This window comes from Pristiophorus japonicus, unplaced genomic scaffold (assembly GCF_044704955.1).
Source record: "Pristiophorus japonicus isolate sPriJap1 unplaced genomic scaffold, sPriJap1.hap1 HAP1_SCAFFOLD_979, whole genome shotgun sequence".
NCBI classification, from domain to species: Eukaryota; Metazoa; Chordata; class Chondrichthyes; family Pristiophoridae; genus Pristiophorus; species Pristiophorus japonicus.
In genome coordinates this window covers 109,411-125,720 of record NW_027254908.1, presented here as the reverse complement: position 1 = coordinate 125,720, position 16,310 = coordinate 109,411, and the positions used below count along the sequence as shown (strand labels likewise).

Here is a 16,310-nt window from a genome sequence, read left to right as displayed (position 1 = left end):
CGTCTAAATCTACCCCTTTCTTTCCCCGCTCACAGTGGAGAATAATTGCACGAATGACGTCACGCTCCTGATGTTACCGAGCCTCCCGGAGACAGGTAATTCATCGTAGGCAGTCCCTCGGAGTCGAGGAAGACTTGCTCCCACTCTAACAGTGAGTCCTCAGGTGGCTGAACGGTCCAATACAGGAACCACAGTCCCCGTCACAGGTGGGACAGACAGTGGTGGAGGGAAGGGGAGGGTGGGACTGGTTTGCCGCACGCTCCTTCCGCTGCCTGCGCTTGCTTTCTGCACGCTCTCGGCGACGAGACTCGAGGTGCTCAGCGCCCCTCCCGGACGCACTTCCTCCACTTAGGGGCGGGACTGGTCTTTGGGCCCAGGGACTCCCAGGTGTCGGTGGGGATGTTGCACTTTAATCAGGGAGGGTGTGAGGGTGGTCCTTTGTAACGTTTCCTCTGCCCACCTGGGGCTCGCTTGCCGTGTAGGAGTTCCGAGTAGAGCGCTCGCTTTGGGGAGCCTCGTGTCTGGGGGCGTGCGGACAATGTGGGCCTGCCCAGCGGAGCTGGTCGAGTGTGTGGTCAGTGCTTCGATGCTGGGGATGTTGGGCCTGGTCGAGGACGCTAACGTTGGTGCGTCTGTCCTCCCGGGGGATTTGCAGGATCTTGCGGAGACAGCGTTGGTGGTATTTCTCCAGCGATTTGAGGTGTCTACTGTACATGGTCCACGTCTCTGAGCCATACAGGAGGACGGGTATTACTACAGCCCTGTAGACCATGAGCCTGGTGGTAGATTTGAGGTAACATGTAACTAATATCCTGGCGTCCGCGTTTTCCTCTCCCTCCTTGAAAGAGTCCCGGGGAGGGGAACAGAGACGTGTGGCCTTTGTCGGTGCCATGCTGAGATTTTTGAGCGATAAGGGAGTGAAGGGTTATGGGGAGCAGGCGGGGAAGTGGAGCTGAGTCCATGATCAGATCAGCCATGATCTTATTGAATGGCGGAGCAGGCTCGAGGGGCCGAATGGCCGACTCCTGCTCCTGTTTCTTACGTTCTTAAATATATTCAATGACCCAGCCCCCACAGCTCTCTGGGGCAGAGAATTCCACAGATTTACAACCCTCCGAGAGAAGAAATTCCTCCTCATAGTTTTAAATGGGCGGCCCCTTATTCTAAGATTATGCCCCCTAGTTCTAGATTCCCCCACGAGGGGAAACATCCTCTCTGCATCCACCTTGTCAAACCCCCTCAGAATCTTATATCTTTCGATAGATCACCTCTCATTTCTTCTGAACTCCAATGAGTACAGGCCCAACCTGCTCAACCTTTCCTCATAAGTCAACCCCCTCAACTCCGGAATCAAACTCGTGAACCTTCTCTGAACTGCCTCCAATGCAAGTATATCCTTCCTTAAATAAGGAGACCAAAACTTTACGCAGTACTCCAGGTGTGGTCGCACCAACACCCAATATAGGCCCCACCAGGTTCGTGCAGGCATTATTAGGATCACGTAGGCCTGACCAGGCCTCATCTGGCTCGTGTGGTCCCTAGTAGGCCTGATCAGGCTTTATCTGGCTCGTGTATGCAGCAGTAGGCCTGACCAGGCCTCATCTGGGTCACGTAGGCCCTAGTAGGCCTGACCAAGCTTTATCTGGGTCGTGTAGACACTAATACGAATGACCAGGCTTCATCTGGGTCGGTTAGGCCCGAATAGGGCTGAGTAGGCCTCATCTGGCTCGTGTGGGCCCTAGTAGGCCTGACCAGGTCTCAGGGTCGCGTAGGTCCTAGTAGGCCTGACCAAGCTTTATCTGGGTCACATAGGCCCTAGTAGGCCTGACCAAGCTTTATCTGGGTCGGTTAGGCCCTAATAGGGCTGAGTTGGCCTCATCTGGGTAGTGTAGGCCCTCACCAGGGCACGGGAGCCAACTCTGGTTCGACTGGAGGTTTGACCATGTGACATCTGATTGTGAGCCACCCAATCATGTGAGGACCGGTCACGTGACATCTGCCCACAGTTTGCACATTTCCTCGCATTCTTGGCCCACCGCTTGCAATGTGACCACAAGCAGATGACGCATACAACATGTGGAACGTGAATCACCGTCTAACCTCTGTTTCTGATTTCAAAACTCAGTCCTCGATTACACAATGAGAGTAAATAGCAGCAGATTTTGAAATCTGACACTCAGAGTTCCCAGTTAATCGCACTGTGCCGTTTCAATGCTGTGCTTAAATCGTTCCCTCTGCTCCATTACTTTATAGTCAATTTAATAAGAACATAAGATCCAGGAGCAGGAGTTGGCCATTCGGCCCCTCGAGCCCGCTCCGCTATTCAATAAGATCACGGCTGATCTTCACCTCAACTCCACTTTCCTGCACTGTCCCCATATCCCTCGATTCCCTCAATATCCAAAAATCTAGCGATCTCCGTCTTGAATATACTCAAAGACTGAGCCTCCACAGCCCTCTGGGGCAGAGAATTCCAAAGACACACCACTCCCTTCAGGATCTTGTCCATTTCAATGAGACCAACTCCAGAGAGAATAGGCCTGGTCTGCTCAGTGTAAAGATATACTTGCCTCAGAGGGAGTTCAACGCATGTTATCGAGACTGAGTCCTAGGCCTTGAGCACACTGGGCCGATATTCTCTGGAGTTTAGAAGAATGAGAGGTGATCTCATTGAAACATACAGAATCCTTACAGGGCTTGACAGGGTAGATGCAGGGAGGGTGTTTCCCCCCCGGGCTGGGGAGTCTAGAACCAGGGGTCACACAGTCTCAGGATAAGGGGTCGGCCATTTAGGACTGAGATGAGGAGAAACTTCTTCACTCAGAGGGGGGTGAATCTTTGGAACTCTCTGCCCCAGAGGGCTGAGGAGGCTCAGGGCTAGAACCTCCACTTTTTTTGCCTGCTCAACGCCCACTGAATGCCCATTTAACCGCTGAAATGACGTATAACTCCCAGATAGCGTCCATTTTGGCCACAAAATGGGAACTGACGGGCTTTTTGTAGGAGACTTGTCGGCGAGCGTTATTTTCCCGATGGGCTTAACGGCGAGAAAAAATATTACCCACTTTTTTTCCGGCGGAATCAGCAGAACGGGTGAATTCAACGGCCATAATATCGCCCGCCGTCACTTTCCGCACGGAATTAGCGCCGAGATTCAATATTAACGCCCGCCCACTGTTTTTTGTCGGAAAGAGCATATTTACCCAGACTAGGGGCCATGGAGATCGCCCAGTGTCAATTTCACCACCTCGCACACACACATATCGCCCACAATATCGCCCGCCCAAAAAAAAACCGCCCACAAAAACGTGGAACTAACCGGAACAATTCACAGCGTTACGGACGCCATGTTCTAGATCACATGTCGCGTCCTTTAAAAGGCCGCTGTGCTTCAACCTCGGGGGGAGTTCGGATATACTCTGCAGGATGTTGGAGTTGATGTGAACATCTCTACAGACATCTTGACCACACTGTGACCCATTGGAATTGAACATTCCTTGTTTGTGAGCAGAGGAACAGAGAGCTACTGCAATGGGGCCTGTCCTTTCTCACCCTCGCTTTGGTGACCAAATACATGCAGGAGACGCGACATCGCCGAAGGAACGCACCACTGCACCATGTGCCCAATGTAAGACGTGACAGACAGACGTTACACCCCCCCCGCAAGTACAAGGAGAAACATTCTTACCTCGACTTGCCTGACACCACCTGCCTTCGGAGACTGCGCTTCCACAAAGGGGTTATGCCAGCTGATAAGGGGAGATCTGCAGCCTGCCAGCACCGTCAGGACTGCACTGTCCCTCGAGGTCACAGTCACCGCGGCACTGTCGTTCTACGCCTCGGGTTCTTTTCAGGCCACAGCTGGCGACATTTGCGGACTTTCCCAGCATGCCACACATCGCTGCATTAGACAGGTCACTGAAGCCCTGTACGCTCCGCAGGAGGGACTGGATCAGCTTCCCTATGGCCAGGGAGGCACGGAGTGAGAGGACTCCAGGATTCTCCAGAATTGCGACCTCCCCCAAGGTGCAGGGAGCAATAGACTGTGCGCACACCGCGAGGCGGGCACCTTTTCGGGATGCTGAGGTTTTGAGGAACCGCAAGGGATTCCACTCCCTGAATGTCCAACTCGTGTCGACCACCAGCAAATTATACTGGCAGTGAACGCTCAATTTCCGGGCAGCATCCATGATGCTCATGTCCTGCGTGAGAGCACTGTATCTGGCTTGTTTAACAGTCAGCCACAAGGTCAATGCTGGATGCTTGGGGACAAAGGATACGGCCTCGCCACCTGACTGATGACACCCCCCTGCGTGACACCCACACCGAGGCCGAGAGGCGATACAACGAGAGCCACAGAGCCACTCGCAATATCGCGGAGAAAACCATTGGAGTGCTGAAGCAACGCTTTAGATGCCTGGACCACTCGGGAGGCGAGCTCCAATACCACCCTGAGCGGGTAGCTCAGTTCGTGGTGGTGTGCTCCACGCTGCACAACTTGGCTATCAGGAGGGGACAAGAGTTGCCTGAAGAGTCTGACAGTCCACCTCCCCAGAGAGAGGAAGAGGAGGACGAGGAGGCGGATGCTGACAGCGGCCCAGACAATCAGGCTGACGCTGAAGCCATGCCCCCGCCCCCCCTGTAGACCGCATGGAAAGGGCCCGGGGTGGCATGATAGCTGCAAGAGCCTTACGTCAGGAGCTCATCAATGAGCGCTTTGCCTGAAAGAACGTTGGTGTTATTTCCAAGGCTGACACACTGCTGGGTGTGCAGGTCATACGTCAATGGTAGGCACCACCTTGGTGATAGTTAAAGTTTACGTTGATTGACGTTAAGTGTGATTATACCCTTTGATGTTAAGGATTCATCGGTGTAATGGTGAAGCCAACTGAGCCAATGTGCTGCAAGGTTTTGTTAAATAAAAAACATTTAGACCGAACATTAGTCTGAAATCATCAGTATTTCTGTACAAACCAACCCCCCACTCCCCTACCCCACCCCGCCTCACGCTTCCCCTCCTGACTCCAAGCCGCCTGGCCGAGGAGGTCCTCAGGCGATGCTTCAATGCGGGGGGGGGGGGGGGGGGCGCGGGGGGGGGAGGCGGGGGTGGGGGATGATGGCCGAACCGCTGCTTGGACGGATACGGGAGAGGACGGTCCCGAGGTGGGAACGTGCTCCGAGCCAGAAGCAAGATGTTGCTGCTGGCTCTCGTGTGTGGTGGGCAATGGGGGTGCGACACCTTGGGGTGCAGTGCCGCGCTCCGGGGACCACTGGGAGCCCTCTGCCACCAGCGTTCCTGGCTACCAGCTCCAGGGACCTCCTCCGTCCCTTCCACGTTACATCTTATTTGTTGGACAAAAACTGGGTGCCAACTCTGATCTTGGTGCTGAGTGGGCTTCTTGCTGCCGGTGAATCTCCCTCGTGCCTCCCACAACAGCCAGACAAGCCCACACCACAGCCACACACGCCTTCAGTGCCTCTGAGCTCCCTCTCTCTCTCTCTCTGTCTCCTCTTCCGCGCATGTCACGGTGACCCTTGACCTCCTGAATCGCGGGAATCGAGCGTTGCCGTGCCGTTGCTGTGGACGGCCACACTTCACGGCCGATGGTCGGAATAATTTAACGCCAACGCCCATTTGATATCGCTCGATGTAACGCCCATTCTCAAAAATGTAAACGAGGTGGTTTGAGAACGGGCGAGAAGCCGGCGGTCAGAAAACCCTTTTTTCTACGCCGGAAATAACGCCCATTTCTGGGCGATAAGCACAAAAGTGGAGGTTCGAGCCCTCGGTCTTTGAGTATATTCAAGGCTGAGATCGATAGATTTTTTGATATTATCATCAGAGGCAGTCCCTCGGAGTCGAGGAAGACTTGCTCCCCACTCTAACAGTGAGTCCTCAGGTGGCTGAACAGCCCAATACAGGAACCACAGTCTCTGTCACAGGTGGGACAGACAGTGGTTGAGGGAAGGGGAGGGTGGGACAGGTTTGCCGCACGCTCCTTCCGCTGCCTGCGCTTGCTTTCTGCACGCTCTCGGCGACGAGACTCGAGGTGCTCAGCGCCCCTCCCGGATGCACTTCCTCCACTTAGGGCGGACTGGTCTTTGGGCCCAGGGACTCCCAGGTGTCGGTGGGGATGTTGCACTTTATCAGGGAGGCTTTGAGGGTGGTCCCTTGTAACGTTTCCTCTGCCCACCTGGGGCTCGCTTGCCGTGTGGGAGTTCCGAGTAGAGCGCTTGCTTTGGGAGTCTCGTGTCGGGGGCATGTGGACAATGTGATTAAGGGAATCGAGGGATATGGGGACAGTGCAGGAAAGTGGAGTTGAGGTCGGAGATCAGCCGTGATCGTATTGAATGGCGGAGCAGGCTCGAGGGGCCGAATGGCCGACTCCTGCTCCTAATTCTTGTGTTCTTATTAAACCACTCGAAGTGAGAACAGAGCATTAGTGCAGATGAGTCCTGATTGGCCAGAGTTTAACAACAAAAACTTGTATTTATATAGTGCCTTTGACTCAGCGAAACACCCCAAGGGTGCTTCACAGGTGCGTTATCAAACACAATTTGACACCGAGCTGCGAAAGGAGATATTAGGGCAGGTGACCAAAAGCTTGGTCAGTGAGGTTAGGTTTTCAGGAGCATCCTAAAGGAGGAGAGAGAGGTCGAGAGGCGGAGAAGTTTAGGGAGGGAGTTCCAGAGCTTGGGGCTCAGGCAACAGAAGGCACGGCCACCGATGGTGGAGCGATTATAATCAGGGATGGTCAGGAGGGCAGAATTAGAGGAGTGCAGACATCTCGGGGGGTTGTGGGGCTGGAGGAGATTACAGAGATAGGGAGGGGCGAGGGCCATGGAGGGATTTGTAAACCAGGATGAGAATTTTGAAATCGAGGCGTTGCTTAACCGGGAGCCAATGTAGGTCAGTGAGCACAGGGGGTGATGGGTGAGTGGGACTGGGTGTGAGTTAGGACACGGGGCAGTGAGCACAGGGGGTGATGGGTGAGCGGGACTCGGTGTGAGTTAGGACACGGGGCAGTGAGCACAGGGGGTGATGGGTGAGTGGGACTGGGTGTGAGTTAGGACACGGGGCAGTGAGCACAGGGGGTGATGGGTGAGTGGGACTGGGTGTGAGTTAGGACACGGGGCAGTGAGCACAGGGGGTGATGGGTGAGCGGGACTCAGTGTGAGTTAGGACACGGGGCAGTGAGCACAGGGGGTGATGGGTGAGTGGGACTCGGTGCGAGTTAGGATACGGGGCAGTGAGCACAGGGGGTGATGGGTGAGCGGGACTCGGTGTGAGTTAGGACACGGGGCAGTGAGCACAGGGGGTGATGGGTGAGTGGGACTGGGTGTGAGTTAGGACACGGGGCAGTGAGCACAGGGGGTGATGGGTGAGCGGGACTCAGTGTGAGTTAGGACACGGGGCAGTGAGCACAGGGGGTGATGGGTGAGTGGGACTCGGTGCGAGTTAGGACACGGGGCAGTGAGCACAGGGGGTGATGGGTGAGTGGGACTCGGTGCGAGTTAGGACACGGGGCAGTGAGGACAGGGGGTGATGGGTGAGTGGGACTGGGTGTGAGTTAGGACACGGGGCAGTGAGCACAGGGGGTGATGGGTGAGTGGGACTGGGTGTGAGTTAGGACACGGGGCAGTGAGCACAGGGGGTGATGGGTGAGTGGGACTGGGTGTGAGTTAGGACACGGGGCAGTGAGCACAGGGGGTGATGGGTGAGCGGGACTCGGTGTGAGTTAGGACACGGGGCAGTGAGCACAGGGGGTGATGGGTGAGCGGGACTTGGTGTGAGTTAGGACACGGGGTCAGTGAGCACAGGGGGTGATGGGTGAGCGGGACTTGGTGCGAGTTCGGACACGGGGGCAGTGAGCACAGGGGGTGATGGGTGAGCGGGACTCGTTGTGAGTTAGGACACGGGGTCAGTGAGCACAGGGGGTGATGGGTGAGCGGGACTCGGTGCGAGTTAGGACACGGGGCAGTGAGCACAGGGGGTGATGGGTGAGTGGGACTTGGTGTGAGTTAGGACACGGGGCAGTGAGCACAGGGGGTGATGGGTGAGCGGGACTTGGTGCGAGTTAGGACACGGGGCAGTGAGCACAGGGGGTGATGGGTGAGTGGGGCTGGGTGCGAGTTAGGACACGGGGCAGTGAGCACAGGGGGTGATGGGTGAGTGGGGCTGGGTGCGAGTTAGGACACGGGGCAGTGAGCACAGGGGGTGATGGGTGAGTGGGACTTGGTGCGAGTTAGGACACGGGGCAGTGAGCACAGGGGGTGATGGGTGAGCGGGACTGGGTGCGAGTTAGGACACGGGGCAGTGAGCACAGGGGGTGATGGGTGAGCGGGACTGGGTGCGAGTTAGGACACGGGGCAGTGAGCACAGGGGGTGATGGGTGAGCGGGACTGGGTGTGAGTTAGGACACGGGGCAGTGAGCACAGGGGGTGATGGGTGAGTGGGACTTGGTGCGAGTTAGGACACGGGGCAGTGAGCACAGGGGGTGATGGGTGAGCGGGACTGGGTGCGAGTTAGGACAGGTGGCAGTGAGCACAGGGGGTGATGGGTGAGTGGGACTTGGTGCGAGTTAGGACACGGGGCAGCCGAGTTTTAGATCACCTCTAGTTTACGTGGGGTAGAATGTGGGAGGCCAGCCAGGAGTGCATTGGGATAGTGAAATCTGGAGGTAACAAAGGCATGGGCGAGGGTTTCAGCAGATGAACTGAGGCAGGGGGCGGAGGCGGGCGATGGTACGGAGGATTAGTTATGCTGCGGATTCAATTGTAACTGTCAAACGAGAATTGGATAACTACGCGAAGGGGAAATATATGCAGGTATAGGGGGAGGAGCAGAGGAATCGGATAGCTCTTTCTGAGAGGCCTCGCCTTGTCACACAGGCCTATCGAAATTCAAAAGAACAATTCTTTATGGAGCCAGTGTGTCTCTGGCCAACGTCCCAGTGGCTCAGTGGGCCGCACTCTCGCCTCGGAGTCAGGAGGTCGTGGGTTCAAGTCCCACTCCAGGGACTCGAGCACATAAATCCAGGCTGACACTCCCAGTGCAGTGCTGAGGGAGCGCCGCACTGTCGGAGGGGCAGTACTGAGGGAGTGCCGCACTGTCGGAGGGGCAGTACTGAGGGAGTGCCGCACTGTCGGAGGGGCAGTACTGAGGGAGTGCCGCACTGTCGGAGGGGCAGTACTGAGGGAGTGCTGCACTGTCGGAGGGGCAGTACTGAGGGAGTGCTGCACTGTCGGAGGAGCAGTACTGAGGGAGTGCTGCACTGTCGGAGGGGCAGTACTGAGGGAGTGCTGCACTGTCGGAGGAGCCGTCTTCCAGATGAGACGTTAAACTGAGGGCCCGTCTGCTCTCTCGGGTGGACGTCAAAGATCCCAAAAGAGCAGGGGGAGTTATCCCCGGTGTCCTGGGGCCAATATTTATCCCTCAATCAACATAACAAAAAAACAGATGATCTGGGTCATTATCACGTTGCTGTGTGTGGGAATTGGCGTTTCCCACATTACAACAGTGGCTGCACTCCAAAAGTACTTCATTGGCTGTAAAGCACCTTGAGACGTCCGATGGTCGTGAAAGGCGCTATCTAAATGCAAGTTGTTCTTTCTCCCCTAGACCCCAATGCGATGTGCATCTCCTTCCACTACGGGGGGGTGGAGGTGAGCCGGACAGTGACACGACACGGCTGTAAGATCTCGTCAGCACCACCCCCGTCCCGTGGAGAGACCTCCTTCGGCGTGCAGACCATGGAGAAGCTGTGCTTCCCCCCGACAGACAGCGTGGGGGTCCCGGAGAAGCGCCAGGCCACCGAGGAGCTACTGACCTTCCTGGAGCGCGGTGTGATGCTGGACAGCAACGCCAACGGCATCTTCGTGCAGCGCCTGTGTCAGGGTCGTGTCTTCTGGAGCGGCCCCTGCTCCCCCCTCCCCGACCGCACCAACAAGCTGGAGCGCGAGAAAGTGGCCAAGCTCTTCGACCGCGCCAAGTTCGAGCGGGGTAACTACCTGTCGGGGGCGCGAGGGGGGGGGCGACGGATCCGCAACTCGCCAAACCGCGCAGAGGGGGAGGGGGCGATCGCCCGGGAAACGGGGGAATGTCACGATGGAAGTGTGGGGGGAGAAAGTATGGTAACAGGAAAGTGGGTGAGAGTGAGTGTGAGTGAGAGTGTGTGGTGTATGTGTGAGTGTGAGTGTGTGGTGTATGTGTGAGTGAGAGTGTGTGCGAGTGAGAGTGTGGTGTATGTGTGAGTGTGAGTGTGTGGTGTATGTGTGAGTGTGTGGTGTATGTGTGAGTGAGAGTGTGTGGTGTATGTGTGAGTGAGAGTGTGTGCGAGTGAGAGTGTGTGGTGTATGTGTGAGTGAGAGTGTGTGCGAGTGAGAGTGTGTGGTGTATGTGTGAGTGTGAGTGTGTGGTGTATGTGTGAGTGTGTGGTGTATGTGTGAGTGAGAGTGTGTGGTGTATGTGTGAGTGAGAGTGTGTGCGAGTGAGAGTGTGTGGTGTATGTGTGAGTGAGAGTGTGTGGTGTATGTGTGAGTGAGAGTGTGTGCGAGTGAGAGTGTGTGGCGTATGTGTGTGTGTGAGTGTGTGGTGTATGTGTGAGTGTGTGGTGTATGTGTGAGTGTGTGGTGTATGTGTGAGTGAGAGTGTGTGGTGTATGTGTGAGTGTGTGGTGTATGTGTGAGTGTGTGGTGTATGTGTGAGTGAGAGTGTGTGGTGTATGTGTGAGTGTGTGGTGTATGTGTGAGTGAGAGTGAGTGTGAGTGTGTGGTGTATGTGTGAGTGTGAGTGTGTGGTGTATGTGTGAGTGAGAGTGTGTGCGAGTGAGAGTGTGTGGTGTATGTGTGAGTGTGAGTGTGTGGTGTATGTGTGAGTGTGTGGTGTATGTGTGAGTGAGAGTGTGTGGTGTATGTGTGAGTGAGAGTGTGTGCGAGTGAGAGTGTGTGGTGTATGTGTGAGTGTGAGTGTGTGGTGTATGTGTGAGTGTGTGGTGTATGTGTGAGTGAGAGTGTGTGGTGTATGTGTGAGTGAGAGTGTGTGCGAGTGAGAGTGTGTGGCGTATGTGTGTGTGTGAGTGTGTGGTGTATGTGTGAGTGAGAGTGTGTGCGAGTGAGAGTGTGTGGTGTATGTGTGAGTGTGAGTGTGTGGTGTATGTGTGAGTGTGTGGTGTATGTGTGAGTGAGAGTGTGTGCGAGTGAGAGTGTGTGGTGTATGTGTGAGTGTGTAGTGTATGTGTGAGTGTGAGTGTGTGGTGTATGTGTGAGTGTGAGTGTGTGGTGTATGTGTGAGTGAGAGTGTATGCGAGTGAGAGTGTGTGGTGTATGTGTGAGTGTGAGTGTGTGGTGTATGTGTGAATGAGAGTGTGTGGTGTATGTGTGAGTGAGAGTGTGTGCGAGTGAGAGTGTGTGGTGTATGTGCGAGTGAGAGTGTGTGGTGTATGTGTGAGTGTGAGTGTGTGGTGTATGTGTGAGTGTGAGTGTGTGGTGTATGTGTGAGAGAGTGTGTGGTGTATGTGTGAGTGTGAGTGTGTGGCGTATGTGTGAGTGTGAGTGTGTGGTGTATGTGTGAGAGAGTGTGTGGTGTATGTGTGAGTGTGAGTGTGTGGCGTATGTGTGAGTGTGAGTGTGTGGTGTATGTGTGAGTGAGAGTGTGTGCGAGTGAGAGTGTGTGGTGTATGTGTGAGTGTGAGTGTGTGGTGTATGTGTGAGTGAGAGTGTGTGTGAGTGAGAGTGTGTGGTGTATGTGTGAGTGAGAGTGTGTGCGAGTGAGAGTGTGTGGTGTATGTGTGAGTGTGAGTGTGTGGTGTATGTGTGAGTGTGAGTGTGTGGTGTATGTGTGAGTGAGAGTGTGTGGTGTATGTGTGAGTGAGAGTGTGCGAGTGAGAGTGTGTGGTGTATGTGTGAGTGAGAGTGTGTGTGAGTGTGTGGTGTATGTGTGAGTGTGAGTGTGTGGTGTATGTGTGAGTGAGAGTGTGCAAGTGAGAGTGTGTGGTGTATGTGTGAGTGTGTGTGAGTGAGAGTGTGTGGTGTATGTGTGAGTGTGTGGTGTATGTGTGAGTGAGAGTGTGTGTGAGTGAGAGTGTGAGTGTGTGAGTGAGAGTATGTATGTGTGAGAGAGTGTGTGTATGTGTTTGTGAGTGTGTGTGTGAGTGAGAGTATGTGTGTTTGTGTGTGAGTGTGAGTGTGTGTATGAGTGAGAGTGTGTGTGTGTGAGTATGTGTGAGTGAGAGTGTGAGTGTGTGTGTATATGAGTGAGAGTGTGCGTGCGTGTGTGTGTGTGAGTATGTGTGAGTGAGAGTGTGTGTGTGTATGTGTGTGAGTGAGAGTGTGTGTATGTATGAGTGAGAGCGTGTGTGTGTGTGAGTATGTGTGTGTGTGTGAGTGAGAGTATGTGTGTGTGTGAGTGAGTGTGTGTGTGTGAGTGTGTGTGTGTGTGAGTATGTGTGAGTGAGAGTGTGAGTGAGTGTGTGTGTGAGAGTGTGTATGTGTGAGTGAGAGTGTGTGTGTGTGAGTGAGAGTGTGTGAGTATGTGTGAGTGAGAGTGTGAGTATGTGTGAGTGTGTGTGTATGAGTGAGTGTGTGTATGTGTGAGTGAGTATGTGTGAGTGTGTGTGTGTGTGTGAGTGAGTGTGTGTATGTGTGAGTGAGAGTGTATGTGTGTGTGTGTGAGTGTGTGTGTATGTGAGAGTGTGCGTATGTGTGAGTGTGTGTGTGTGTGTGAGTAAGTATGTGTGAGTGTGTAAGTATGTGTGAGTGAGTGTGTGTGTGTGAGTGTGTGTGTGTGAGTGTGTGTGTGTGAGTGAGAGTGTGTGTGAGTATGTGTGAGTAAGAGTGTGTATCTGAGTGAGAGTGTGTGTGTGTGTGTATGTGTGAGTGTGTGTGTGTGAGTATGTGTGAGTGAGAGTGTGTGTGTGTGTGTGTGTGAGTGAGTGTGTGTGTGTGTATGTCTGAGTGAGAGTGTGTGTGTGAGTGTGTGTGTGAGTGTGTGTGTGTGAGTGAGAGTGTGTGTGAGTATGTGTATGTGAGTGTGAGTGTGTGTGTGTGTGTATGTGTGAGTGAGAGTGTGTGTGTGTGTGTGAGAGTATGTGTGAGTGAGAGTGTGAGTGAGTGTGTGTGTGTGAATATGTGTGGGTGTGTGAGTGAGAGTGGGGGTGTGTGTGATCTCCAGACTTGACTATTCCTGGCCGGCCTCCCACATTCTACCCGACGTAAACTAGAGGTGATCCAAAACTCGGCTGCCCCCGTGTCCTAACTCGCACCGAGTCCCGCTCACCCATCACCCCCTGTGCTCACTGCCCCGTGTCCTAACTCACACCGAGTCCCGCTCACCCATCACCCCCTGTGCTCACTGCCCCGTGTCCTAACTCACACCCAGTCCCGCTCACCCATCACCCCCTGTGCTCACTGCCCCGTGTCCTAACTCACACCCAGTCCCGCTCACACATCACCCCCTGTGCTCACTGCCCCGTTTCCTAACTCACACCGAGTCACACTCACGCATCACCCGCTGTGTTCACTGCCCCGTGTCCTAACTCACACCCAGTCCCGCTCACCCATCACCCCCTGTGCTCACTGCCCCGTGTCCTAACTCGCACCGAGTCCCACTCACCAATCACCCCCTGTGCTCCCTGCCCCGTGTCCGAACTCGCACCCAGTCCCGCTAACCCATCACCCCCTGTGCTCACTGCCCTGTGTCCTAACTCACACCCAGTCCCACTCACCCATCACCCCCTGTGCTCACTGCCCTGTGTCCTAACTCACATCCAGTCCCACTCACCCATCATCCCCTGTGCTCACTGACCCGTGTCCTAACTCGCACCGAGTCCCGCTCACCCATCACCCCCTGTGCTCACTGCCCCGTGTCCTAACTCGCACCCAGTCCCACTCACCCATCACCCCCTGTGCTCGCTGCCCCGTGTCCTAACTCACACCAAGTCCCGCTCACCCATCACCCCCTGTGCTCGCTGCCCCGTGTCCTAACTCGCACCAAGTCCCGCTCACCCATCACCCCCTGTGCTCACTGCCCCGTGTCCTAACTCCCACCCAGTCCCACTCACCCATCACCCCCTGTGCTCACTGCCCCGTGTCCTAACTCGCACCCAGTCCCACTCACCCATCACCCCCTGTGCTCACTGCCCCGTGTCCTAACTCCCACCAAGTCCCACTCACCCATCACCCCCTGTGCTCGCTGCCCCGTCCTAACTCGCACCCAGTCCCACTCACCCATCACCCCCTGTGCTCGCTGCCCCGTGTCCTAACTCGCACCCAGTCCCACTCACCCATCACCCCCTGTGCTCACTGCCCCGTATCCTAACTCGCACCCAGTCCCACTCACCCATCACCCCCTGTGCTCACTGCCCCGTGTCCTAACTCGCACCCAGTCCCACTCACCCATCACCCCCTGTGCTCACTGCCCCGTGTCCTAACTCGCACCCAGTCCCACTCACCCATCACCCCCTGTGCTCACTGACCCGTGTCCTAACTCACACCGAGTCCCACTCACCCATCACCCCCTGTGCTCGCTGCCCCGTGTCCTAACTCGCGCCAAGTCCCGCTCACCCATCACCCCCTGTGCTCACTGCCCCGTGTCCTAACTCGCACCGAGTCCCACTCACCCATCACCCCCTGTGCTCACTGCCCCGTGTCCTAACTCGCACCGAGTCCCACTCACCCATCACCCCCTGTGCTCACTGACCCCGTGTCCTAACTCCCACCAAGTCCCACTCACCCATCACCCCCTGTGCTCACTGCCCCGTGTCCTAACTCGCACCGAGTCCCACTCACCCATCACCCCCTGTGCTCACTGCCCCATGTCCTAACTCGCACCGAGTCCCGCTCACCCATCACCCCCTGTGCTCACTGCCCCGTGTCCTAACTCACACCGAGTCCCGCTCACCCATCAGCCCCTGTGCTCACTGCCCCATGTCCTAACTCGCACCGAGTCCCACTCACCCATCACCCCCTGTGCTCACTGCCTCGTGTCCTAACTCGCACCGGGTCCCACTCACCCATCACCCCCTGTGCTCACTGCCCCGTGTCCTAACTCACACCGAGTCCCACTCACCCATCACCCCCTGTGCTCACTGCCTCGTGTCCTAACTCGCACCGAGTCCCGCTCACCCATCGCCCCCTGTGCTCACTGCCCCGTGTCCTAACTCGCACCCAGTCCCACTCACCCATCACCCCCTGTGCTCGCTGCCCCGTGTCCTAACTCACACCAAGTCCCACTCACCCATCACCCCCTGTGCTCGCTGCCCCGTGTCCTAACTCACACCCAGTCCCACTCACCCATCACCCCCTGTGCTCACTGCCCCGTGTCCTAACTTGCACCGAGTCCCACTCACCCATCACCCCCTGTGCTCACTGCCCCGTGTCCTAACTCACATCCAGTCCCACTCACCCATCACCCCCTGTGCTCACTGACCCGTGTCCTAACTCGCACCGAGTCCCGCTCACCCATCACCCCCTGTGCTCACTGCCCCGTGTCCTAACTCGCACCGAGTCCCGCTCACCCATCACCCGCTGTGCTCGCTGTCCCGTGTCCTAACTCGCACAGAGTCTCGCTCACCCATCACCCGCTGTGCTCACTGTCCCGTGTCCTAACTCACACCCAGTCCCACTCACCCATCACCCCCTGTGCTCACTGCCCCGTGTCCTAACTCACACCAAGTCCCGCTCACCCATCACCCCCTGTGCTCGCTGCCCCGTGTCCTAACTCGCACCAAGTCCCGCTCACCCATCACCCCCTGTGCTCACTGCCCCGTGTCCTAACTCACACTAAGTCCCGCTCACCCATCACCCCCTGTGCTCACTGCCCCGTGTCCTAACTCCCACCAAGTCACACTCACCCATCACCCCCTGTGCTCACTGCCCCGTGTCCTAACTCCCACCAAGTCCCACTCACCCATCACCCCCTGTGCTCACTGCCCCGTGTCCTAACTCCCACCAAGTCCCACTCACCCATCACCCACTGTGCTCGCTGCCCCGTCCTAACTCGCACCCAGTCCCACTCACCCATCACCCCCTGTGCTCGCTGCCCCGTGTCCTAACTCCCACCAAGTCCCACTCACCCATCACCCCCTGTGCTCACTGCCCCGTGTCCTAACTCGCACCCAGTCCCACTCACCCATCACCCCCTGTGCTCACTGCCCCGTGTCCTAACTCGCACCCAGTCCCACTCACCCATCACCCCCTGTGCTCACTGCCCCGTGTCCTAACTCGCACCCAGTCCCACTCACCCATCACCCCCTGTGCTCACTGCCCCGTGTCCTAACTCACACCGAGTCCCACTCACCCATCACCCCCTG

The 16,310-nt window shown here is 56.2% G+C and overlaps 1 protein-coding gene across 1 annotated transcript in view; it reads left to right on the top strand.

Moving 5' to 3' along the window:
- The window catches only part of LOC139258429 (interferon regulatory factor 8-like), a 32,258-nt gene that overhangs the window by 9,599 nt on the left and 6,349 nt on the right, over positions 1-16,310 (top strand). Inside the window, exons 5-6 of the mRNA XM_070874780.1 lie at positions 36-95; positions 9,623-10,134. Of these exons, the coding sequence (XP_070730881.1) occupies positions 36-95; positions 9,623-10,134 (572 nt within the window). The remainder of the gene's footprint in view (positions 1-35; positions 96-9,622; positions 10,135-16,310) is intronic.